Source organism: Callorhinus ursinus, unplaced genomic scaffold, assembly GCF_003265705.2.
Source record: "Callorhinus ursinus isolate GAN/ISIS: 27379988/994484 unplaced genomic scaffold, GSC_fseal_2.0 scaffold59, whole genome shotgun sequence".
Lineage (NCBI taxonomy): Eukaryota > Metazoa > Chordata > Mammalia > Carnivora > Otariidae > Callorhinus > Callorhinus ursinus.
In genome coordinates, this window is record NW_027397121.1 from 2394119 (window position 1) to 2419883 (window position 25765).

Genomic DNA, 25765 nt, shown 5'->3' on the forward strand with positions numbered 1-25765 from the left:
TCACTTTAGCTACAGAAAAATCTGCATAATGCTCTCATGAAATGTATGGCTTTTAGCAAAGTGACCAGTAAATCTACCTGAAAGAATTACTTGCAAAACATACCCTTAAATAAAGAAATGAATCTGGTATTTAGTTGTTGGATCTGGTCAATTAAACTTGAGAAAATGTACCAAAATAATTATTTTATTTTTATTTTTTTAAAGATTTTATTTATTTGACACAGAGAGACACAACCAGAGAGGAAACACAAGCAGGTGGAGTGCGAGAGGGAAAAGCAGGCTTCCCGCTGAGCAAGGAGCCTGATACGGGGCTCAATCCCAGGACCCTGGGATCATGACCTGAGCCGAAGGCAGACGCTTAATGACTGAGCCACCCAGGCGCCCCATTATTTTAGTTTTAGAACAGGTGATCTTTATCCACTCTTTCAGCCAATGGTAAACCACAAAATCAACTGTACATTAAACTTCATTATAATAAAATATCATCATTAAGGAAGATAGCTGACTTTCTATCTCTAAAGCAAGCTAGCATATGTCAAAATAATCCAAAAGTGGTCTCAAATTACTTAGATATAGGTTAAAAACAAGGAGGGTCACAACTTGCTTCTTTTATGCTACTTAAAATACCTTCTGATCTGTCTGAACACAAATTCTGGTGATCTGGACTTTTCAAGAAATGCTGAAGTCCTGGTTTTCTAAGAACTAGGATTCTATATTGAATGCATGGAATTTAACCTGAAACTAGTTCTTGTCCACAGAGTAAAGCCTGAGAAATCATTCGAAGTGACAAACATTCTTTTATTTGCCTTTTCTAATTATAAATGTACACTGCCAAAAATTTAGAAAATAAAGAAGAATTTAGATTATTTCTCCCCCAACTTTTTATTTTGAAAAATTTCAAACCAACAGAATACAGATATGCGGGCCAAGCATCCTCCCAGTTACTAATGCTGAGCCACAAATTTACTCGGAGCTTCTTGGCAGTCAAAGTGAAAGGAGGAAAACAGCCAGTTATATAATTCACATTGCCTAAAAGGAGAAAACTTACCAGTTACTCAAAGGTAGCCTTGAATTTTATGACGGTTGGCCTGAGAAAAAATTCTCTTGTGTTCATTTAATAAGGAATACAGAGCAATATCACACACAACAGCCCTACAGCCCTACTACATTGATGAGTTCTGTAAACTATGTCGTCTAGAATCCCTCCATGTTAGCAGAGGGTGCTTGGTATGGGTGAATCCTGGCCCCAGCAGTTATTGTGTGACCTTGAGTAAATTACTTAAACTTTCTGTGCCTTAGTTTCCTGATTTATAAAAGTATTGTGATTAAAACTATACCTCAAAGAGCTGTTATGAGCCTTAAATGAGTTAGTGCCTATTATGTACCTAAAACAGGACCTGGAACATAGTAAGCATCATCATTATTATAGTAAATGCTAAAATGAAGGTGTGCACATGATGTAATAGTACAGAGGAAGGGCACTTAAATTAAGGGCCAGAGGAAAGGAGGATGCCTGTGCTCGGTCCAAATCTTAGTCTACTACTTAACTGCTGTTAGTATGACCTTGACCAGATTACTTCAACTTTGTGTTCTTACCTGCTAAAACAGAGATACAATGTCGGCTGTTGATACAATAAGCTGATGTCTGCAAAATTAAATGAGATAATATCTGAGAATTAGATGAGCAAATGTAAATGAGCATGGTATGTATAACAAATAGATGTTTCCTCTTGGATCTGGTGGAATAAATTCCTCTTGCATTCAACTTGTACATATGTCCATTTCCCCCCAGTTCAACAGTGTATTTAGTTTAGAAGTAGTTGTACATAAATAACCTTTCAGATCACAACAAAACTACGTAGAAGGAATGTTAAAAGATTGGCACTGACTTAGCACAACTCTCATTTTTTTAAATCACCATGGGAAATGTCATTGGTACAGTTATGTCCATTTTTGAAGCACACTGTGCCTAAAGAATAGGTAAATACCTTGATTTCCATTAGACAAAACTGATTGCTCCTTTATCTGTATCACTTTATACATCCCTTATTTCACTTTGGACAGATTTCTACTATAGCATGTAGTATATACTGTGTTACAGTTAATAGTTCATTCAATTTGTACCTTGCTTTGCTTAAAAAAGAACTATGGCAATTAGTTACATACTTCTGTGTTTATCTCCCTTCCAAAACTGTGAGCTTCTCAGATAACTCTATCAGATCCATAGTATCTGGACAGAAGCTGGCATATAACATACTAACTCTCAATGTTTGGTGAAATGATCTGAGTAGGATTTGAAGTGTGTGATTTGAAGTGTGCTGTTATAAGCAAATAAGCCTAATAGAAAGTTGGGATTACCTAGGAATTTATGTGAAAATCACAGACTCAGCCTGATCTCTCCTTGGGTAGATGAGAAAACCAAAGCCTGGAATAGTTAAGTGATTTGACCAAGGTTACCTAGCTAGTTAATTGCCAGAACCAAGACTAGAGTCTCAAACACCCATCAACCACTCTAGAGTCCAGTCAACTATATTGACCTGCCTTTCAGACCCCACTAATTTGATGTTTATATCTACTACCTCACTAAAGCCATTATCATTGGTCACCAATCACTTTTTTGTTGCTAAATCCAGTCAGTGCTTTTCAGTGCTTGATATACTTGACCTACTTGTGATCTCTGACTCTGCTGACCTTATTTCCATCTTGCAATTCTTTCCAACACTGGCTTTTGAGACATTACAGCCTTGAGGCATTATCCAAGTTCCTCAGACTTCTTTGTGGGTGTCTGTTCATCTGCCACTCCCTTTTATAGCTAGTGCTTCCTGGAACTCCATCCTTGGTCTTCTTTATTGTTTCTTCTATTGTTTCTCCCTGATTGATCTCATCCATACCTAGGACTTAAATTACCAATTAAAAGTTAATGTCCTCTAAATCTATTTTATTTTGACTTAACCTCTCTCCTCATTCATAGATCTGTGTAATTCAACTGCTTATTGGATACTTCCCTCTGGATGTGGAGGTTCCCTCCATCAAGTCACAGTCACAATGCAGCAGTCTGAGAGAGCCTGAGAACCTGCACCCTTCTCTTTCAAATAAAGGAGGATGCGGCAGAAGACCAACTATCATCTTTACCACTGACTGTACTGGTTTCCTACTGCTGTTGTAACAAATATCACAAACTTAGTAAACAACACAAATTTATTACCTGACAGTTCTGGAGATTAGAAATCCTAAAATCAAGGTATTGGCAGAGCTGTGTTCTCTCTGGGGGCTTTAAGGAAGAATCTATTTCCTTGCCTTTTCCAGCTTCCAGAAGGTGTCTGCATTCCTCAGTGCCATCTTCAATGCCCATAGTGCAGATTCTTCAAATCTCTCTTTCTGACTTTTGTTTCCATCATCATATCTCTTTCCCTGATTCTGATCTTCCTACCTCCAAGCCCAGCCAGATAATCTAAAATAATCTATTCATCTCAAGATCCTTAACTAATCCCATCTGTAAAGTCCCTTTTGCCACATAAGGGAGGGAACACATTTACAAGATTCTGTAGATTAGGACATGAACTATTTTGGGGGACCATTATTCTGTATAATACAACTGATGAAGTTGGTACTGGATATTACCTGTGGGCAGAGAGCTTCCTAATACAAAATTATGAAATTAAATAGGTTTACTAACTGTCGTCCTGGACCAGGCACCTCAACACCACCCCAGGTCCTGCTGCTGGAGAGGCAGAGAACACCATCAAGGCAATTCCTTGAAGGCACTTTTCTTTTAAGAAAAAGAATGGGATGGGCTATATATGCCCAGTTTCTCCTTTTAAATCCACCAATCACGAAGTCATTGCTCTAGGGAGGAGTGAGCTGGGGCAGGTGCAGTGAGAAGCCAGGAGTATTGTATTAATGGATATCACCCCAAATGGAAAGAAACATCATGAGTGGAGATTGTTTCCCCAATAAGCAGATTTATATTTGAACTCATCACCATCTCATCCCACAAATCTGATCATCCTCCAAGACTGTCACCACCACTATCTAGTAACTTAGTAGGGAAACTGGTGGATAACCCAGACTCATCTTTCTTCCCATCTTGCTAAATGGTTCCACCATCTCTTCCAGCATCCATACTAGAAACTTGTCCTACTTACTTATCCCCCAGTCAGTGCTGTCAATTCTACCACCTTAACAGTACTCACATCTATTCTTTCTCCTACATTCCCACTGCCAATACCTTTGTTAAGGCTCTAATCACTTCATTGCTGGAGTACAGCAATGGCCTCAATACTCGTCTCCTGGTCTCAGGTCTTACTCGTCCTGTCCATCTTCACTTCCATACCTTTGCTCAAGAAACATCCTTTATTGTTAGTCTCCAAACCCCCACACCCTGGTACCCCAGTTTGTCCAAGCGTCAAGCAAAACTGACTATCCAACATCAGTCAGGATCAGACTTGAACCTAAGTTTCTCTGACTCTCAAGTCCCTGCTCTCATCTGCTCTTGCTTGGCTGCCTTCTCCTATAATAAAAATATTTTAAAGTCTAATGGGCTTTATACTCTACAAAGCACGTTTGCATACATTATTTCTTCTTAGCCTCATAATTCTCCAATGTAGGCAGGATGGGTACTGTTAGCCCCATTTATAATAAAATGAGGTAACGGGGGAATTCAAGGCTCGGTCCATCACACCCTGCTGCTGGGTTAACGAGAGTCACTCAGCAGTTTTCCACGTTGACTGCGCCCTCAGCCCCTTCTGGTTCCACTCCCTGTAGAACCTTCCCACACTTCGCATAAGTACCGATGGGATCGGCGCCAGTCTGGACGAGGCCACTGCTCTTTCCACCACAGGGGCTCCGGAACCTCACGACAGGGACCTTCCCATCTGCAGTGACGCGATCGGTGACGTCATACAGTGACGTATAGTGACGTGACTTACCGGAGCCAGGTGCCGGCAGGGCAGCCACACCCTGGGGCCCACAGCTCAGGAGGGCGACGGGTCAGGGGGGTGGGGAAACGCCCCAAAACCCGTCAGAGGCGACCTCCGGCCCTAGACCCTCAGATCCCGCCTCCCCGCCGCCAACCAGTTGCTAAGTGACGCCAGCGCGCAGAGGCGCGTGCGCGGCCACGGCGGTGTGCGTGAGGGCGGACGCGCGCCGCGCCGGCGGCGGCGGCGGCGGCGGCGGCGGCGGCGAGGACGGCGGCGGCGAGGACGGCGGCGACGCCAGCGGCCGAGGGGGCGGTGGCTACGAGGTGCGTGCGGAGCAGGCGGAAGAGGCGTCCGTACGGGAGGCTAGGTCGCAGAGGACCATCGTTGGGGTGAGTAGCCGGGGCCTCGCAGGGGAGGTGGGGCCTGGCCGCACCTGCTGCGCGGGCTCGGCGCGGGAACGCGCGCCCCCACCGTACCCGCGCGCGCCGCTCCACGCCCCTCTGCCGCTTTTTCCGGGGGCGGGGAAGGAGCGGGGACGGGGGCTGACGAGGGTCAGTTTCTGGGCACGGGCGATCCGGGAAGCGGCAGCGAGGGGCCGGTGGAGACAGTGTGGTCCCGGAAGGTGTAGTGGGAAGTAGGTGTCTGGGGGTGTCGGGGTGACTTTGCCGGGCTCCCAGACAGAGGAGTCGGAATCTGGAGAAGCCCAGGTTCCTAGAGCAGTCTCGTAGCCTGACTGAGACAAGGTTGACAGAGACCGAGAGGAGGCGGAACTGCGGACGTGGGGTTGGGGTTCGGAAAGTTTGGCATGCTGGGGCCTTCCTCACCCCTGCCCTGGCTGGGCTCCAAGGAGGAGCCGGTTGTTATGGAGAGAGTTGTGAATCAGTGCCGGCGTGCGGCGTCAGACACACCCACGACCTGGGGAAGGCGATCTGTCAGTACTGAAAGGGGGCGGCCAACCTGTTGCCTGAGTTTCCAACTTCACATGTATGTGCACGTGCCTAATGCACGCATACAACTTTGCCCTAGGCATTCTATATCACATTGTTGCTAAGGATTTTGAGGCCGGGGGCGGATATCCATCCTAAGTTCTCACTTCCTCGTAGACTCAAATCAGCTGTTTTATTTCTCAGAACCCTGTTGTGTTTCTGTCATTTTGAGGGCCAAGAAAGTAGGGAGGCACTGTTTTTTGTTTTCCTTAAAAGTAGTACAGACTTGCTAGTTACTAGGCAGAAAATACAGATTCTGTTCAATGTGCGGGCTAGAACATGGTGGTCGGGCAAGCCTGAGTGTAAGGTGCAGCAAATCATCGGACCAGTGCTCTCAGGGCGCTGCATCCCCTCATGAGTCAATATGTGATGGTTGTAGTTATCATCCTTGGGAGAAAAAGAGTATTGGAGGTAGGGAAGAAGTCAGTATTTCCTGACTTTTGATTAAGGCAATGTCTAGAACTGGTACAGAGACTATCCTGAAATTTAATCGTGACCTGTGCAAGAAAATTGAAGAAAATAACTTGTGAGTTTTCATTCAGCTCTAAAATTTTGTGGTTCAGTTTCATAACTGAGGCTCTGTAAAGTATGCTGCCTGAGGTGCTTACATCTTGGAACCAATAATAACCTTGCTCTGTAGCACTTAGAGTACTGGAAATTCAATGTCTCTTGCTCTGCGGACTGTACCAGTTTTTAGGACAGGTATCATGTCATTTTTATTCATAAGCATTCAGAAGGATTTTATTCTTAAGCATCTACAAAAGTTTGCTGCAGAGTAGGCACACAATAGGTATTTGTTATATATTGCACTGTGTCTGAGTGTTTATTAATGTACAGCAAACATTTAACTCAATTCATCAAGTAGTTAATACATGTGCCCTCCTGCCCTATATCATGTTACATGTGGGAGGAGGGTTGTGGGTACAAATGACATAGAAGACCTGGCTTTTTTTTTTTTTTTAAGAGTAAACAGTCTGGCTGGGAAAACAAGCATATGTATGTCAAATCATCATGAAACCAAATGAGGCAGTATGTAAATAAGTGCTGTGGGAGGAGCTGTACTTTAAGTGCAGTAGAAATTTAGAAAAGCTGAGACCTGTGGTGAGCTGACCTAGTGAACTTTTTGGAAGAGGGAAGATTTGATCCGGTCTTTGAAAGAGCTATAAAATTTGAATTAGAGAAGAGATAAGAAATCACATGTTGAGAAAATCGTGTGAGTGTGCTTGATGGGGGATATGTTGAGGAGACCTTCCTGTCCTGTCGGGTGAATGGGGTAGGTGATCACTGATGGGGAGATACTGGAGAGATAAGGTTTAGGAGATTGGGAAGGGAAAAGTGTTAAGACTAAGCCAGGCTTATCAGCATCCCACTGATAACGGGATAGGGCCTGCCTGCTGGGTGGGGTGGGAGCTGTGTTAAAATAGAGTCTTAGAAAAAAAAATAGAGTCTTAGACAAGAATATGTGTTATCCTTACTTAAGATTAAGGGATATTATGGTTGAACCAGGATCAGGTTGTTGTACACTTCTGATTTCAGTTACTAATTTGAATAAATGCCTCACTAATGTGAGTGTATCTTATGTGTTTAGTCAGCAGTGCGTGTCCCCATTTCTAAAATCTACCTGATGTGCTTGGGCCTCTCCATTGGAAATCTGAAATGATGTACCCAAAGCAATTATCCAGCCACTCTCGGTGACACAGTTTTGCTTGGGATTATCTCTTACAGTGGTCTGCGAGGATTGAAGTTACTGCTAATCCTGTAAAATATACAAATAATGTTTGCTGGGAAAGGAGTCTATTTGAAGAAGGATGCTAACAAATATTGACAAAAAGACTTGAGAAAATTAAAAATGTTGCCGCTGAATATTGAACCTTTGGTCTTTATAATATCTTTTGTTGTTATGGGGAAATTCTTTTGAGTGGTACCTAAACCTGAAGTTGAATTGCTAACCTACCCTGTGTAAACTTGCAACACTAAATGTTGCATTATTTAACAACTCAGCAAATATTTATTGGTTGCTAGCTATGGCTAGATACTGTGGTAGGTGCTGGTAACTCAAACAATAAGACACGGTCTACCCCCTGAGATACTAAGTGTTCATCAGACTAGACGAACCCCTAAATGTGGTGTGTTATAAGAGTTAATCACTTCGGAATAAGTAAAATGCTGAGGGCATTGATGACTTTGGCTGGGGAAAAATTGATATAATCAGGAAGGCTTTAAAGAGAAGAGGATAGAACTTAGCCCTGCAGGTTAAGTAGAATTTTGTATATGTAAAAGCGAAAAGAAGCATTCCAAGCAGAGGGGAGAGCATAGGCAAAATAGCCAAAGATTAAAATTAATAGGGTTTTTGGAAAACCTTGAGTTGTTTCTTAATGAGACAGGAAAGGTATATTTGGAGCCAAATTATGAGGGGGTCTTCCATTCCATTCTAAAAAGCCTAGACTTTCCTCCCTCCAATGCCACCTCTATGTGGGTGATGGAGAGCCTTGGAAGGTGGACTAATCAGATCAGAAAATTAACTGACAGTTCCTGCACAGAATTGCATTAGCGTGGAGAGGCAGAGAGACCAGTTAGGATGTAGATGAGATATGCTGGGAGCCTGAAGAGGGAGAATGGGAATGGGCGGACTGTAGAGGTATTTTTTTTTAAGATTTTATTTATTTATTCATAAGAGACAGAGAGAGAGACAGGCAGAGGGAGAAGCAGGCTCCCTGCTGAGCAGGGAGCCCGATGCAGGACTCTATCCCAGGACTCTGGGATCATGACCTGAGCCAAAGGCAGACGCTTAACGACTGAGCCACCCAGGCGCCCTGTAGAGGTATTTTAAGATGTTATTTAGATGTTAAAATCTCTAAATGTTACGACCATCTAGAGGAGGGAGAGTGAGAATTCAAAGATGTGTCTGGCTTGAGTAACAATCATATTATGATGACATTAAATTACAAAACACAGGAGGAAGAACAGATATGCAGTGGAAAGAAGAATAATTATCAGGTCTCTGTGTAAAATTTAGAGAGAGCCAGTAGGTGATTGGGAATTCTACTCCAGAGTTGATGAGACAGTTGAGGAATAACTGTGACAATCTCCAAGGCTATGGAAATAGTACTATTCTAAGAGTGAGTATAGTAGCTAATGCCGTGGACTTTGGAGTCAGGAAAACCTGAGGTCAGATCTGTTTCACTTATTGGTTGGTTTGGGCGACCTTGGGCAAGTTATTTAACATCTCTAAGCCTAAATTTCTTCCTAAAAGTGGGGTTAATAATACCTTAAAGAATCATTGTGGAGATTAAATAAGATAGTATGCACACAATGATTAGCACAGTGCCTAGCTTATAAATGTTTAATAAATGATAGCTGCTGCTATTAGTAGTGATAGTTAGAGTTAGTGTTGTAGAGGTAGTAGAAGAAGATAGTAGAAGAAGAAAATATAACTACCCAAAAATTGGAGAAGAGAACTGGAAAGGGCAAGGAATGGAACTTTGGCACATCAACACTTAGATCAAATTTTGATTGGTCCTTAGACTTGAGTGTGCCTCAGAGATACCTGAGGCCTTGATAAAACACAGATTGCTGGGCCCCCTGCCTGTGGTTTCTGATTGAGTAGGTCTGAATGGGGTTGAGAATTTGCATTTTGAACAAGTTCTCAGGTGATGCTGATGTTGGTATTCCCGTGACCAAACTTTGAGAACTGCTGACTTAGAGGCTGGATCAAAGAAGAGAAACCAGCATAGAGACTAACAAAGAGACTGAGGTGAACAGAGAACCAGGAGAAAGTTCAGAGAAGGTTAGGGAGGTAGCAGCCTGAAGACTCTGTAGATCCACCAGTGTTCTTTCCAGTTCCATAGACTTCATCGCATTTTTATTTCTGTCTTCTCCAGGATTTGGCATAATGCTTGGCCCATAGCATTGCTTGAATGAACCTTGGAAGCCCCTTAATTACTGTCCTTGTGCATGATTGCACAGACTTCACACAGATTTCATTCAACCTCTTATATCTCTGCTGAGTCATAGAGAAGATACTGTTTCTAATTTTACACACACACACGCAATAACTACAGAAAATTTCTTTCAAATAGTTGATGCATTAGCTAGGTGCTGTGACTTCATGTTAGATGTCCTAACCCCCGCCCCCCTTTATTTTTAATGTCAGAGTCCAGTTTGCAAAATAATTGTCAATAACAAGTGTCAGGATTACAGTCTGTGTCTTGTATTAGGCACTTTGCAGGTTTATAAGATACGCAAATAATATACTCCCTGTACCTCGGAAATTTACAGTAAGGTGGTCAAAGGAAAGGAACAAGGAGATATCCCAGAAGTGTAGATTGAGAGGAACCTGAATATGAAGACTCATTCCTTGTTTGCTGATACACTTTGGATCTTATGTGTCTCACATACTGAGGACTTTTGGCATATAGAACAAATGTTAGTTCTCATCTCTGACAGGAATCTGTAAGAGAGTTCCATGGTATAAGAAAATCAAACACTAGTTATGCAAAGATACAAGCACATAATAAAGAGATTTCAGGAGGTAACTTGTAGTTTCATGACTAGCTAGTTAGCTACTCACCATGCTTCCTGGGCTCTTGGTCTCTCTCATTTATTCTGTCAACATTTATTAAGTATTTACCATGTGCCAGAAACTGTGTAAAGTGCTGGCCATTGAGAACTAATTGCTCTGGGCATCTAACCCTGGCTTTAGTTAGGGGGTATGATATGTGTGAATGAGTGTGTGTACTTGTTGTCAGGGGAAGATCTGATACGTGCATTTTATAATCTTAAGAATATATTGATATGAGCAGACATCTAGGATTTGAAGTTAAATTCATTCTGCCTTATGTATGCAAGGAGCCATGCAAAATATATAAAAATAAACCAAAAATTTTGAAGATTTATTTGAGAGAGGGAAAGCATAAGCAGGAGGGCCGGTGGTGGGGGGTGGTTGGAGGGAGAGAGAGAGAGAATCTCAAGCAGACCTTGTGCTGAGTGCAGAGCCCGACATGGGGCTCTGTCTCAGGGCCCTGAGATCATGACCTGAGCCAAAACAAAGAGTGGGATGCTAAACTGACTATGCCACCCAGGTACCCCAATAAACACAAAGTTTTAAGCAATCAAAGAATATATATTTTGGTAGAGGAGAAAAAAATGTATTTATAATACTACATAGAATATGACAAGTGCTATGTAAATATTGGTCACAGACTAGGTTCTCTGATGCTTGTTGAGTGCCTCAGGGTTCAGTTGTGATTTCAATTCATACATTACAGTAATGTTCCAGAAATTATAATGCCATAAATCCATATTAATCTCTTGGACTGCTTTTGCATCTTTATATGGTACCAAAAAATATCTGGCAGTCTGTGTCCTTGTTTTCTTGGTTTGGGAAATATACTTATAGTACACGTAAGGAAAAAGGTTATTAACAACTAGCTGTTGGGGCGCCTGGGTGGCTCAGTTGGTTAATCATCTGCCTTCAGCTCAGGTCATGATCCCGGAGTCCCGGGATTTCGTCCCGCGTCAGACTCCCTGCTCAGCGGGGAGTTTGCTTCTCCCTCTGACTCTCCCTCTCTCTCTCTCTCTTTCTCTCTCTCAAACAAATAAATAAATAAAATCTTAAAAAAAATAAAACAAAAAAACCAACTAGCTATTGTTTGTCAAGTCACTGCATTATGCTAGGGCCTTTCTGTATGTCCTTTAATCCTTATAATAACAGGTTTGTAAATTGGGTGTTATCCCCATTTTACTGATAAAGCAACTGAGATACAAAATGGGGAGAAAAGTTTGCCTGCCATTTGTGGCCAGTGAGGTGGGACAGGGATTCAGCCTGAGGCCCGGACTCCAGAGCCAGTGGTCTTCACGTCATCTACTGACATCAGCTTGGGGATGTCCAGGTGGAGAAATCCAATCTTGTTTCTGCTGATTTGGGAAGAGTTGTTGGAGGAGGTTAGAATTTTAATAACTGCCTGAATGAGTGAAGATAATTTAATAATATTTTTGGAATAGACGGGAAAAGGAGGTAGACATTTAAAAGCCCCAGTGCTAAGTCTCCTGTGAAGATGTGGTTATTATTTGACCCCACATTTTTTAGCTGACTGACAAGAGATTTTACATAAACATCAGATTTTCCACTTTTCTATATATAGGTGCAAAAGTCTTCAATAGGAGGAACTGTACTTTTCCAGGCTAATGACATTTAAAGTAAATTCAGAACTCCTTTTTTATCACTTAGTGAAAAATACCTTGCTCCTCACCCTAAACAGTGTATACTGCTCTCCCTTCTCTCTGCACCACTATTCCTTCTCCCCACCTACAGGTTTGGTTTTTAATCTACTTACAAGTTAAATAGTTCTCTGTATATCCTGTTTGATGTATCCCTTGGGTCCTATTTTTTATAGTCCTGAAGTTACAGCTGTAAGCATCTTTGTAAAGCAGAGTCAATTCTGGCTAACTTCACAATTAATACTTTTATAAAATTATAATTATACAAATGGATAAATATTAAACCCTGTATTATCTATTGCTATGTAACAAATTACCCCGCCAAATTAGCAGCTTAAAACAACAAACTCTTTTTTTTTTTTTAAGAGGGGGAGCGAGAGAGAGAGAAGTCTGAGAGGGAGGGACAGAGGGAGCGAGAGAATCTCAGGCAGGCTCCATAGCCAGCTCAGAGCCTAACGGGGAGCTCTGTTTCACAACCCTGAGATCATGACCTGAGCTGACATCAAGAGTCGGAGGCCCAACTGACTGAGCCATCCAGGAGCCCCCAAACATTTCTTATCTAATGATTTCTGTGGGTTAGGAATTCCTTTGCAGCTTAGTTGGATGGTTTTGGCTCAGAGTCTCTGATGAATTGCCCTCCAGCTGTTGGCCAGGACTGCCGCAGTCAGCCCAAGGCTTGATTGGGACTGGAGGGTCTGCTTCCAAGATGGCTGCCTCACATGGCTGTTGGCACAAGGCCTTAGGTCTTTTATTGGGCTGTTTGAGTATCCTCACAACATGTCAGCTGGTTTCACCCAGAGCAAGTGATGCAAGAGGAAGGAGGATACCACATGCCTTATATGGCCTGTTTTGAAAACACACACTGCCACTTCTGCTCTATTCCATTTGTTACAAACAAGTCATTAAGACCAGCCCACACTCAAGGGAAGGCAATTAGGCTCCACTTTTTTGGGGGGGATGGTGGGTCAAAAGAATTTGTAAACAGATTTTAAAACACCATAAATCCTTTGTCATATGAAGCTATTTCCTCAGGTGAAATTGATTGTCTCTATATTTTTTAAAGATTTTATTTATTTATTTATTTGACAGAGCATGCAAGAGTGGGGTGAAGGGCTGAGGGAGAGGGAGAAGCAGACTCCCTGCTGAGCAGGTAGCCCCACATGGGGCTCCAACCCAGCCCCCTGATATCATGACCCGAGCCGAAGGCAGATGCTTAACTGACTGCTCCTGATTATCTCTATTGTCGCCATGTAGTAATGTAGTAATTTTTCTGACTTGTGTATTCACAGTATTTTCTGGAAATGTTCTGAAGTCAAGGTAGTGGTTTTTAAAATCGCTTTAAAGCAAGTTTTCACAGATTACAGATTTGTTTATGATTTCTTGAAGTTTTGCATCTATTTCATTAGCTGCAGTTCTAATACTGCCAGAAAGCTTTCATTTTTATCCTATTCTATACATTTATTCTTGTATCATTTCATTTACACTATTTAATGGTTTCCATGATTAATCTTAAGTAGAACCAAACATTTCAAGGCAAATTGATTTACCTTCCAAACTTTTAGAAGAAAAGTGCTTGCTTAACCCGTGTTTGAAGGCACGCATTTCAGCTTCCACAGAGCACAGTGACTTTGGGTTTCATGGCTTGGATGAGGCTGTTAACTTTGTTCAAGTTCTTTGTGTACTTGAGAAGCTCTTCTTGAGTAAGGTCCTTAAGTAGCTCCATTGGATTTCAAATCTCATTCTTTTGAAAGTGTATATAGAATTGGTTTAGTCAGAGAACCTATTTTTTTTTTTAAAGATTTTATTTATTTATTTGACAGAGACACAGCAAGAGAGGGAACGCAAGCAGGGGGAGTGGGAGAGGGAGAAGCAGGCTTCCCGCCGAGGAGGGAACCTGATGCGGCGCTCAATCCCAGGACCCTGCGACCATGACCTGAGCTGAAGGTAGACGCAACCCAAGTTCCCCTAGTCAGAGAACCTTTTTGGAACATCACAGTTAGGTTCATATTTTGGCACTTTCTTTCTTTATTTTTTTTTTAATTTTTAAAGATTTTTGTTTATTTTAGAGAGAGAGCAAGAGAGAGAGAGCACGAGCAGGGGGAGAGGGAGAGGGAGAGAGAGAATGTCACGCAGACTCTTTGCTGAGCGTGGAGCTGGATCTGGGGCTCAATCCCATGACCCTGAGATCATGACCTGAGCTGAAACCAAGAGTTGGAGGCTTAACTGCCTGAGCCACTCCGGTGCCCCTATTTCTTTAGATGTTAACCGGATCTAGACTTTACTGTCCCTACCCCCAACAGGTGTCAGTTACCTTTTTTCTTCTTTTTATTTTGACCCAATTTTAGACAGAAAAGATTTCTCCTATAACCTTTACTATATTTCCCCAAATGTTAACCTTTTACCACATTTGTTTTATCCTTTCTGTCTCTCACACACACACATTGTTCAAGGGTAAGCTGCAGAGCATTATTTACAATAGCTAAACTGTGGAGGCAGCCCACGTGTCCATCAATAGGTGAATGGATAAAGAAGATGTGGTATATATATTTAGTGGAATATTATTCAGCCATAAAAAGAATGAAATCTTGCCATTTGTGCCAACATGAATGGATGTAGAAGATACAGTGCTAGATGAAATAAGTCAATCAGAGGAAGACAAATACCATGTGATTTCACTGACCTATGAAATTTAAGAAAAAAAAGACAAAAAACACTCTTCACTGCGGAGAACAAACTAATGGTTACCAGAGGGGAAGTGGGTGGGGGGGATGGGTGAAACAGGTGAAGGGGATTAGGATCACACCTTGATGAGCACTAAATAATATATGGAACTGCTGAATCATTAAATTGTATACCTGGAACTGTTAATAACTATATTAAATACACTGGAATGAAAATTAATAATAAGAGCAAGTGGCAGATGCCCTTTTACCCCAATCCTTCAGTGTGCATTTCCTTAAAAGAAAAAAGAATATTCTCATATTAACTACCTTCTAATCATCGGGAAATTAGTATTAATACAGTACTGTTATTGTCCTAATTGGCTTATGAGTGAACACTATTCATACCAACAACAACAAAAACCCAACGCACAGAAACAAAACAAAAACCACTCACGACCTTCGGTTGTTTTCCTTTGGTCTCCTTTAGTCTGGAACAGTTTCTCAATACTTTGTGACACTGACTTTTTTGAGGAGTATAGGCTAGTTTCTCATTCGAGGTTTGTCTGGTATGCCTTCATGATTTGACCCACGTTAATCCGTTTTTGGGAAGGATACCACAGATGTTGTGTTTTTCTCAGTGCATCATTTCAGGGAGGCCAATGATGCTGATATTACTGCTGATGTTACCTTTGGTCATTTAGTTCATAAGGATTCTGCCTGCCTTTTCCACTGTAAAGTTAATATTTTTCCTTTGTAACTAAGAAGTATCTTCTGGAGAAATACTTTGAAACTGTAAATATCCTGTTACTCCTCAAACTTTCACCTACTAGTTTTAGCATCCATTGTTGATTCTTTCCTGAATCAGTTTTGCCAAATGAATATTTCCTAATTCCATTATTCCTCCTACATTTATTAGTTAAGTTCCCACATTAGTTAATATCACTATAAATTCACAGATTCTTGTGTTATTCAGTGGGTTATAATTTTTATTTATTATTTATTTTTAAATTTCTATAAGTATAGTTAACATACAGTGTTATGTTAGTTTCAGGAGTACAATATAGTGATTCAGTACTTCCATACATAACACAGTTCTCCTCATGACAATGCACTCCTTAATCCCTATCACCTATTTTACCCCTTCCCTCTGGTAACCATCAGTTTGTTCTCAATAGTTAAGAATCTGTTTCTTGGCTTTCTCTCCTCCCCCCCTTCTCTCTCTCTCTCTCTCTCTCTCTCTCTCTCTCTCGTTTCCCTTTACTGTCATTTCTTTTACTCGAATTGCCCCATATTCAACCAATTGAAACTTTTTCAGGCTGGCTTCTGTCTTTGTGATGTGTCCCTATTATTCTTTTTTAGTTTTTATTTTTGCAAGAGAGGGCATGTGCATGAGAGCGCAAGTGAGGGGGAGGGGCAGAGGGAGAAGCAGACTCCCCCCTGAGCAGGGAGCCTGATGTGGGACTCGATCCCAGGACCCTGGGATCATGACCTGAGCTGAAGGCAGACGCTTAACCAACTGAGCCACCCAGGCACCCTGTGTCCCCATTATTTTTTGAGCACCTCCTTATTTTCTAGTATAGTAAGATGGTCCAGGTTCATCTGTATTTTCCCTACCTCTTCCTTGGATTCAGCTCCAGGGAACCTTAGTGGAAAATTGTATCTAGAAATCAAAATCCCAGTGCTCGGTGTGTTCACAGGTATCAGAATGTCATTGCTTCTAGACTGTCTTAGCAAACAGGGCTGTGTGTGTATGTGTGTTTACACCCATATACCTCTATATCTAGTTTTGTGTATCTCTATCTGAATTAACCCCAGGAGTTCACACTGAGCCATCCAGTTCCTGTCCTACACCACAGGGTTTCTTCTAACCGTTCCTCTTTTCTTTTTTTTTTTTTTAAAGATTTTATTTCTTTATTTGAGAGAGAGAGAGACAGAGGGAACACAAGCAGGGGGAGCAGAGGGAAAGGGAGAGGGAGAAGCAGACTCCCCGACGAGCAGGGAGCCCGATGTGGGGCTTGATCCCAGGACCCTGAGATCATGACCTGAGCCGAAAGCAGATGCTTATTGAATTGAGCCACCCAGGCGCCCCCCGTTCCTCTTTTCTTATTTGTAACTCCTCCTACAGTGAGAACCTGGTCCCCCCTTTTGACCTTATATTTACTTATTTGTACACTTAATGTACCTAGAAAGTAGGTTCAAAATTGCTAACCTGTGCCTTTGTGAAAATTTAGTATTTGTTTAACCTTTAACCTTTAGCCTGAAGGCATATAGTATAGCCACTTTGTTCAAAAGTTACATAGTTATGTAGCCCTTTCAGTGTGATTATGTTATTCATTTGAAATAGTTTGGTTCATTTGATTCTCTGTATTTTATGTCACCCTCTTGCCTCCCCATCTTTGTTGATTTTATTTACTGTCCTTTTTTGAGCATGTGAAACATGGACATGGTTGAAAAAGTTAAGGCATCCTCAGAAAAGTGTCACCCCCATTTCTTCTGTCCTTTCCACTCTCTTTCTAACCACCTCCTATAATCTAGTCATTTTCTCTGCTCTATCCTTACTATGCTTCTTTTTGCACAAATGACCAGATATATGTATATTTTCTTATTCCCCCATTTTTTTTTCTTACACAAAAGGTGCTGTAGATTTTCTTCTGCATTTTACTTTTTACACTTAACATTGTATCCTGGAAACCACTCCACATAAGTTCCTAGAGATCTTTCTTGTTCTATTTTACAACTGCATAAAATTCCTTTGTGAGAAGGTCACCTGCTTACTTCTGTGAGGTTTCCTATATTTACCTAGTTCTTTTAGAGCACTTTCCTCTTGTTGCCTCATTCCATTCATGCTTCCCTCTACCTTTCCCGTTAAGGTGAGGTGCCTTTCTTAGGCTTCCTTAGTCACACTCTCCAAGCCATAGATTAATTTCTTATCAGATTGAACTTGCTTTTCTTCCCCCTCAATTCCTTGTCCTGATGAATGCTACATTATTCATCTAAGCTGAAGACCTGAGTGTCCTGAACTCCTTCTCTCTTGTACCCTGATACTCTGTCTTGTTTATAATCCCTCATACCCATTTTCTCCTTTCCATTACTGCTTTTACCTTCATCGAAGTCCTCAGTTTCTTGCCTACATTATTGCATTAGAATCCTTAACTATAGAGCAATGGTCTGAGGACAGCATAAAAGTCAGCTGGTAATTTGTTCAAAATGGAAATTTGAGGACCTCACTCTAGAGCTTCTGAATCAGAAACTGGGGATGGGACCTGGCAATCTGTTTTACCGTTCCCTCCAGGGGGTTCTGATACAACTAAAGTTTGGGGACCATGGACAGAGTGTTTGCAAAATTGCAGAAGGAGCTTTTTTTTTTTTTTTTAAGATTTTACTTATTTATTTGAGAGAGAGAGCATGAGTGGGGGAGGGAGGAGCAGAGGGAGAGGGAGAAACAGACTCTCCACTGAGCAGGGAGCCTGATGTGGGATCATGACCTGAGCCAAAGGCAGACTCTTAACCTACTGAGCCACCCAGGTGCCCCATAGAAGGAGCTTTTAAAGACATTAATAGATACCAAAAGTGAAGAAAGAAGCGAACAAGTTGTGAAAAATGGGAACACTTGAACTGAGCTGACCAAGGCACGAGGAACCTCCAAAAAAAGGGGAAGGAAAGCTCATTTGTTTCCCGCCGGCTTTCCTTTTTTGTCCCGTAGGACATGTAGTCTTTGGCACAGGATCCTAGAACTCAAACTGATGCTGTCCTAGCCTGGTTCCGAGCTTGCATAGAAAATGTCTATATCTTTTAAAACTTTTGTTTCTGTTGTCCAACAACACACATACAGACAAGTACGTGGAACACAAATGCTGAACTTAATAAATTATTTTAAAGTAACATCCAGTTTATTTCCACTTGGTTAAGAAATAAAACCCTGTTGGTCCCTAGGCACCCATCAGGTGCCCCTTCCCAATCTCAGCCCCTCTTCTAAAAGTAAACACTGTCCTGACTTTTATATTACTTCCTTATTCTTTTTTATGTTTTATCCCCTAAGTATACCCATTAAACACTTACAGGTTACATAGCCTATTTTTGAACTTTACATAAATGAAATCATATGTGTGTATTCTTTATGTTGGGAATGCTTAATTTAATATTACATTTTGAGATTTATTCATCTTGTTGCATACAGCTGATTTTTTTCATTTTCATTGCTGCATAGTATTCCATTTCAGGACTGTACAGTTTTTCCTTTCTGCTTTTGATGGATATTTGGGTTGTTTTGGGCCTTTTCTGTTTTAGCTAGGATATTCTTGTACATGCTCGTGAACGTGGCTTACCTTAGCATATGGTAGAGTAGTATTACTGAGTCATATGGTGTGCAGATCTTCAATATCAGTAGATAACAGCAGATTTTTTTAAAGTGGTTAAACCATTTCAATAATTCTATTTATTTTTGAGCCTTTATATTATCAGTATGAGGATCACTTACATCAAGCTAGCTAATACTCATACCACAGTTTTCAGTACCTTGCTGAGGTCCTAGAGATGGAGAAAGCAGCTTAGTGAAGAAATAACCTTTATAACAAACAGCTCAGCTAACATCAACTCATTATCTTTTTTTAAAAAAATCAAGTTTTAAGGAGGTAATATATGGACATGGTATAAAATTTTAAAAATACAAAGGGGTATACAACAGAAAGTAGGTTTTCCTTTCATCCTTACCCAACAGACATCCAGTTCTTCCTTCTGGAAGCAGCCACTATTACCCCTGATATATTAATTTGTTCAACAAATTTTTACTGAGTGCCATGTAAACACCAGGAATTGTTCTAGTGTTTGGAGATAGAGGGGTGAACAAAACAGGCAAAGATCTGCTCTCATTCATGGAGGCTTCTATTCTACTAGGAGTGATTAAAAGTAGTAAAGATTCCTGTATACCTTTTCAGAAATATTCCATATGTATATGACACATTCTTGTGTTTATTCCTAAACACAAAGGTCACGTACCACATTAATGCATCTTGCTTTTTCTTCATCTTGTCTTGGAGGCTGCTCCATATCAGTATATGAAAAGGCTATCTCATTCTCTTTAGCAGCCCTTACAGTGTCGCATTGTATGGCTGTTGTCAGGGAAAAAACTGTGGAAGACTGAAATGGGCATAAAAAAAATCACCGACTGTCCTATCTAGTGCGCTCTTCTGGGCTATCTGTGCCTTTCATTGTATTAGAGCTATTTTGTAACTGTAAATTGTAGAAAACTGACAGTAATGCAGATGATTCTTGTTCATAGAAACACGAGTGGATTTTGTCCAGTGAAATGCAATTGAATGTTGCCCTGGGGATATTGGCTAGTTTTGCATCTATTTGTAAAGCAATGTTAACATTCCAGGTAGCACAAGCGTCTGTGTGTGCATCTATGTGTGCGTTCTTTGATGTCTTCTTTGAACCCTTTATAATATCTTCCTGAATGCTTCATTAATTAGTGATTTAAACAAGATCTTTGATATGTTTTATATCTATATCATGATTTATATGTGTCATGATTTTACTTTTTTAAAAATTATCTTTTAACAGATACATCATAATAACTCCCTTTTTGATGGACATTTCGTTTCTTTATAAAGTAGTTCATACCAGTTTTAGACGGTTTTAATGACTAGGAAAATCTGTGCTATCATGAAGCAGTACCTCATGATGCTTTGACAAGGAGATTAATGGATGTGAGAGTTCTGGTAGTTCTTCCATCAAGCATTATGACCTAGTCCCTGCCCTCAAGGAGTTTGTAGTCTAGTGGAGGAGGAGTAGGAATGATATCAGATGAAGGGTAGCATGGATATTGGGTAATCTACTAAGAGATACCTAAGATGAGGTTCCCCTGAGGGTGGGAAAGAACTGCATGGTCTTGCTTTCCTCACAGCATGCTTTTTCTCACAGGCCCCTGGTCTGGGCTTGCTGAGGCAGAACTGGACGCCTCCCTCTTTGCCATGCTGGCTGCCAGTGTATTTGTTTTTATGCTGGCTATGGAACTAGTGAGGTCTTGGGGACTCAGGTGGAATCCCATGGCTCCAGTTACCAGCACAGTGGTCTGTTCCTGTAGATGATGGCATTAGCAAGAGAATATAGTGGAGTCACATAGTTGGGGTGGGAGTGGGTGGGTTAGTGTTTATATTCGAAAGTCAGGACAGAATGTAAAAGTCAGGTAGCAGGAAAATTTTCTTTAGAAGACCCTGTAATGCCTACAGAATACCATATCATGGTTCTCTTAATACAGGAATGTCCTAAAATAAGCTAATTTGAATTATGAGAATTTAATTTTACCAGAAGTTTTGTTTGACACCCCTAATTTGGCTTATCAACACCTTGCCATTACTAACCATTTCCTGGCAGGCCTCTAAAGCACCACTATGAAACTGTCTTTGCAGTTATGTACTTGGTGTTTGATAAGGTTCTCTCAGATACTAGTTTCTTATTCTGTCAGTAATAATCTTGGGTGCAGTTGCATTGTTTTTATTGATTTCCTTGCTGTCTCTACTGTTGTCTCCCCTCCATTAAAGGTTTAATTACCCAAACATTAACATATGTACACTTTGTTAACTACTGAGGAATTGTGTACTACTTATTTCAGTGAACTCCATTAAATTATTTTGAGGTGAAGAAATCACCCTCTCAAAGTTTTTAAAGGAGGGGTTAATTTTCCTAAGGCAGGATAACTCTGTTCTACCACCTCTCTCTCCCTTGTCACTGTTTCTCTTGGGCCTTCAATTAATTTTTTGCTGCCTCCACTTATTTGTCAGTGATGGAGAAACTTCCAAAATCTCTCATACCTTGTTTCAGACTTGAGTACAGCAAGAAACATTGAGTGGAGGCGTTGAGTGATGGATAGCTCCCACTATTTTGACGACTCCTTCTGTGTAAGTAATTGAATTCACGTAAGTTAAATTTAAGTATGATGTTCCACCTTTACGGTAAGAATTGACCTAATGCAGATGGAATTGGAGAGGAGGTTCCCAGGCAGCTTCCTTCTCATCCACGCAGACATTTGTTGACCTCCTGCTGGGTTACATTAAGTACTGTGTATACAAGAGAGAATAATTTATGTTTCCTGCCCACAGAGAACTTGTAATCTAGTGGGAATAGGAGAGTTAAAGGTAGATGTTTGTGATATAAAGCGGTAAGTGCTGTGAGAACAATATATCCAGACTATTAGCTTAGAATTTATATGCCATGAATACTTAGTCTATCCGTACTCCTGAGGAGACATCTTAATTAAGACATCTTAATAAGCACTGATATTCAAAAAGGGCTTCCTGGTGATGGTGACACTTCATTAGGCTAAAGGATAAGGCCTTACCTTACTTCAGGAGGTCAAGGGAATATGTGTTTTGGCAGAGAAATGACAAAGTGTGTCAGGGTAAGTGGTGTTGCTGAAGCATAAAGTGAAAGGTAGAAGGGAGGCTAGAGTGGTAAGCAAGGGTCAGTTCAGAGAGGACCATGGATGCCCTGTCTGTGAATTTCTATACCATCCCAGTGATCATAATCTGATCATTATAATTATATTAATAATATAATCACTAATAACTACCATCTGTTAAGCACTTACTATATGCCAGGAACTATATTAAGTGTTTTATAGTTATTTAATCCTCTGGGACATTCATAAGTGAAAATGCGGAGATGCAGAGAAGTTGAGTAACTTGTTCAAGGTCATGTCTTGACCTTGCAATGAGTGCAGAGAGGGGATTGCAAAGTGTAGAAGTCTGACTGCAGAGCCTTTTAATTGGAGAATCATTTAAAAAGTGTTAAGCCAGGGAGTAGCTTGATTATATCTTCATTTTAGATTGGTTATTGTACAAACTGAGTGGAGATGGAATTGAGGGGGACAAAATGGGAGGTGGGGAGATAGTTTGGAAGCTGTCAGAGTAGTGAAGGTAAGAGATGATTGAAACCTGAACTAGAGCAGAAGTTATTAGACAGGTATAGGAGGGATGAATTAGAGTAATAAAATTTAGGAGATAAAATTAGAAGATCTTGGGGCTCCTGGGTGGCTTAGTTGGTTAAGCATCTGACTCTTGGTTTCGGCTCACATGATCTCAGGGTTGTGGGATCAAGCCCTGCGGTGGGATCCATGCTCTGTGGAGTCTGCTTGAGGTTCTCTCTCTCTGCCCCTTCCCCTCCTCACATGGTCTCTCTTTCTCTCTCTCTCAAATAAGTAAATCTTTAAAAAAAAAATCTAATTAGTTGATTAGACAGGGTGGGGTCAGGGAAAGGAAGAAGTCAAGGGAAATGTACAGGTTTTTAGCATAGGTTACTTGTGTGGTATACCCCATATTAAGATAAAGAACACTGGAGGAAGACATGCATTAAGAGAAGATTAATTTGGTATTGAGTATGCTGATTTGAAGGGCCAGTGGGGACATGTGTTGGAATCATATTGCAGGCATGTGAATCTGTACATACGAATCTGAAATTCAGAGATGTCTGACCTAGAGATAGAGATTTGGAAGTTAGCAGGTAGTAGTTGAAACCAGAAGGAATGATAAACTCACAAGGAAGCCCTGGGGAATATAACTCTTAAGGACACAGTAGTCAAAGAAGAGACACAGAGGTAAAAGGAGGACCAGGAGAAGAGATTGTCACAGAGACTAAGGGGGTAGAGTTACAAGAGGGTACGTTCAAGAGTGTCACATGCTGCAGAGAGATCCAGAAAGGTAAGAATGGAAAAGCGAATCTTGGATATTCCAATGAAGAAGTCATTGATGACTATGGTAAGAGTGGGGTGGTGGGCTGATAGACTTCCGTGGATTCAGGAGTGAATTGGAGGTTGTAAGGAGGAGGCCGTGGGTATGGATAATCTTATGAAGAGTTTGAATAAAAACTGGAAAAGGGATGAGAAAGTATGTGTGACGTGCAAGGTTGAACAACTAGTTCTAAACTCTTCATGCTCCCAACCTTGGGGAAGCTGGTTTGGGCTCAACAATTTGAAAATTGGGCCCAACAATTTGAAAGTTCTTGAAACCTTTGGAGAGTATAGACTCAAATCCTGACAGTTGAGGTCAGCTGCTTCCTTTGTAGCCTCTGAGTACTCCTTCTATTCTCCAATGGACTATAATATTATTTTATTGCATCCTCATAGCCACCATTTTGGGGGTGAGGTTATCCCCATTTTCTCAATGAGGAATTGAGATCCTTAGCCCTGTCTCTCCTTATCTTATCCCAGGTTCTGCCACTGATGACTGTGACCTTGAAGAAGTTTCTCAGTTTCCTCGTCTATAAAAAGCTGTGGGTTTTGATCCTGAAGGCCTTTCCAGCTCTAGGGTTCTAGGAATCTGAATATTTATTAATAGTGTCGCTATTTGGGCATGAAAAAAAAGGCTATTCAGGGAATTTCCCTCCTTTCAGTGAATTAATAACTTAATAGTAACACTGTCAGATTGTTCAGACTAAATAATTTATTTTCCCATCACAAAGTGAGTACCCATTATGTACGTGGCCTTAGAAGGCTACTGTAAAATAAATCAAATAAATTGGCTTGGTGACAGGCTCTCCATCAATTGTTACTAGCCCTGGGCACATGGGCAAATAGCTACCTGCAAGATTGTGTGATGATTTGAAAGTGTGTTATAGGTTAAGTGCTAAGTATTTTTATCAATTTAGGAAGTACTTTGGCATGTGGCCTTTAAAAATTACATTATTATATTATCATAAATTTTGATTAAGGCAACAAAACGTATTTACTGTGGCCAGCTTCACAGCTGGGGTGAAATATTTTATAGCGTGTATAATGAGCCACTAGATGATGGTGATTCTCTGCTCACATCTGAAAGATGAGAGTTGGGAAATGAATTAGAGGATTTAAAGGGCTATTTAATTGTGAAAATTAATTTCAAGTAACAGTATCATGTGCTCAGTGAGTACTTAATAACTGAGGAGGAGGAGGAGGGGAGAAAAAAGGGAATTATGAGGCTTTTGAACCTTCTTAAGTCCATTTTGGAAAAAGGATAGAAATATAATGCTAATGTGACTTTCAAAGACATGCTCTACAACAGTGATATAAAAGAAGCAAAATTAACCAATAGTAGGCATTTTGAGAGTAAATATTCTCCGTTTGAAGCCAATGTGTTCCAGATACACTGATCCTGGCAAGCAGAGGTTTTCAGTGGATATAGAATCTCCCCTCAGAAGGCATCTTGAAAATTTATAGGGACATTTTGTTGTTGTTGTTGTTTTTAAGATTTTATTTATTTATTTTGACAGAGAGTGAGAGAGAGTGAGAGAGCACAAGCAGAGAGAGCAAGCGAGCTAGCTCCCCCGCCAACCCCGAGCAGGGAGCCCAACATGGGGCTCAATCCCAGGACCCCAGGATCATGAACTGAGCTGACAGCAGAAACTTAACTGACTGAGCCACCCAGGCACCCCAGGACATTTTTGTTTTCTAATGTGGTTGAGATACATATTATTTTATTATAAATTATTTGATTTTGATTTTTTCCTTCTGTTTTAGCCAGTGTATTTTTTTAAGTGCTTAGTAGGTTCTAAATCTCAGTGTGTATGGGGGCGGGTGTTAACAAGGTATTTGTTATAAAAAGTAAGCTTTGGGTCTGATGGGCTTGATGGCCATTGCATTAGTTTTCTGTTGCTGCATAATAATGTACCACAAACTTCCAGCTTAAAGCAACAGCCATTTTTTAGTTCACAGTTTCTGTAAGTCAGAAGTCCAGGCACAGTATAGCTGTATTGTTTGCTCACGGTCTCCCCGGGCTGAAATCAAGGTGTCTGCAGAGACTACAATCTCATCTGAGGCTCGGGGTCCTCTACCCTGGCTCATCGTGGTAGGCATAACTCAATTTCTTGTGCTCATGTGACTGAAGTCCTCATTTTCTTGCTGGCTATAAGCTGGGGGCGGTCACTGTCAGGTCTTAACCACGTGACCTGCTCACAACCTGGCAACTTCTTCAGAGCCAGCAGGAGAATCCTTCCAGTCTGCTCTGTC

The 25765-nt window shown here is 41.0% G+C and overlaps 1 protein-coding gene and 1 long non-coding RNA gene across 9 annotated transcripts in view; one reads left to right on the forward strand and one right to left on the reverse strand.

The window, feature by feature from the left end:
* Window positions 1-233: 233 nt before the first annotated feature.
* On the reverse strand, window positions 234-5058 carry LOC141371169 (uncharacterized). Of its 2 annotated transcripts, XR_012375908.1 has the most exons (4): window positions 4929-5058; window positions 2669-2897; window positions 1597-1645; window positions 234-1029 (listed from the first exon to the last, which is right to left on the reverse strand). It is a non-coding gene; the product is annotated as an uncharacterized lncRNA (long non-coding RNA). The 2 variants fall into 2 exon arrangements; XR_012375907.1 differs by having other exon boundaries at window positions 1597-2897.
* Window positions 5059-5174: 116 nt separating this feature from the next.
* Window positions 5175-25765, forward strand: part of BTBD9 (BTB domain containing 9) — a 431450-nt gene continuing 410859 nt past the window's right edge. For 3 of the 7 annotated variants that reach the window (XM_025862311.2, XM_025862312.2, XM_025862313.2), the window contains exons 1-2: window positions 5243-5308; window positions 21610-21686. In XM_025862311.2, the coding sequence (XP_025718096.2) occupies window positions 21651-21686 (36 nt within the window). In that variant the 5' untranslated portion in view covers window positions 5243-5308; window positions 21610-21650. Of the gene's footprint in view, window positions 5309-5476; window positions 5554-21609; window positions 21687-25765 lie in introns of those variants that run through there. The other 4 variants (XM_073884880.1, XM_073884879.1, XM_025862314.2 and 1 more) reach the window with 4 other exon arrangements.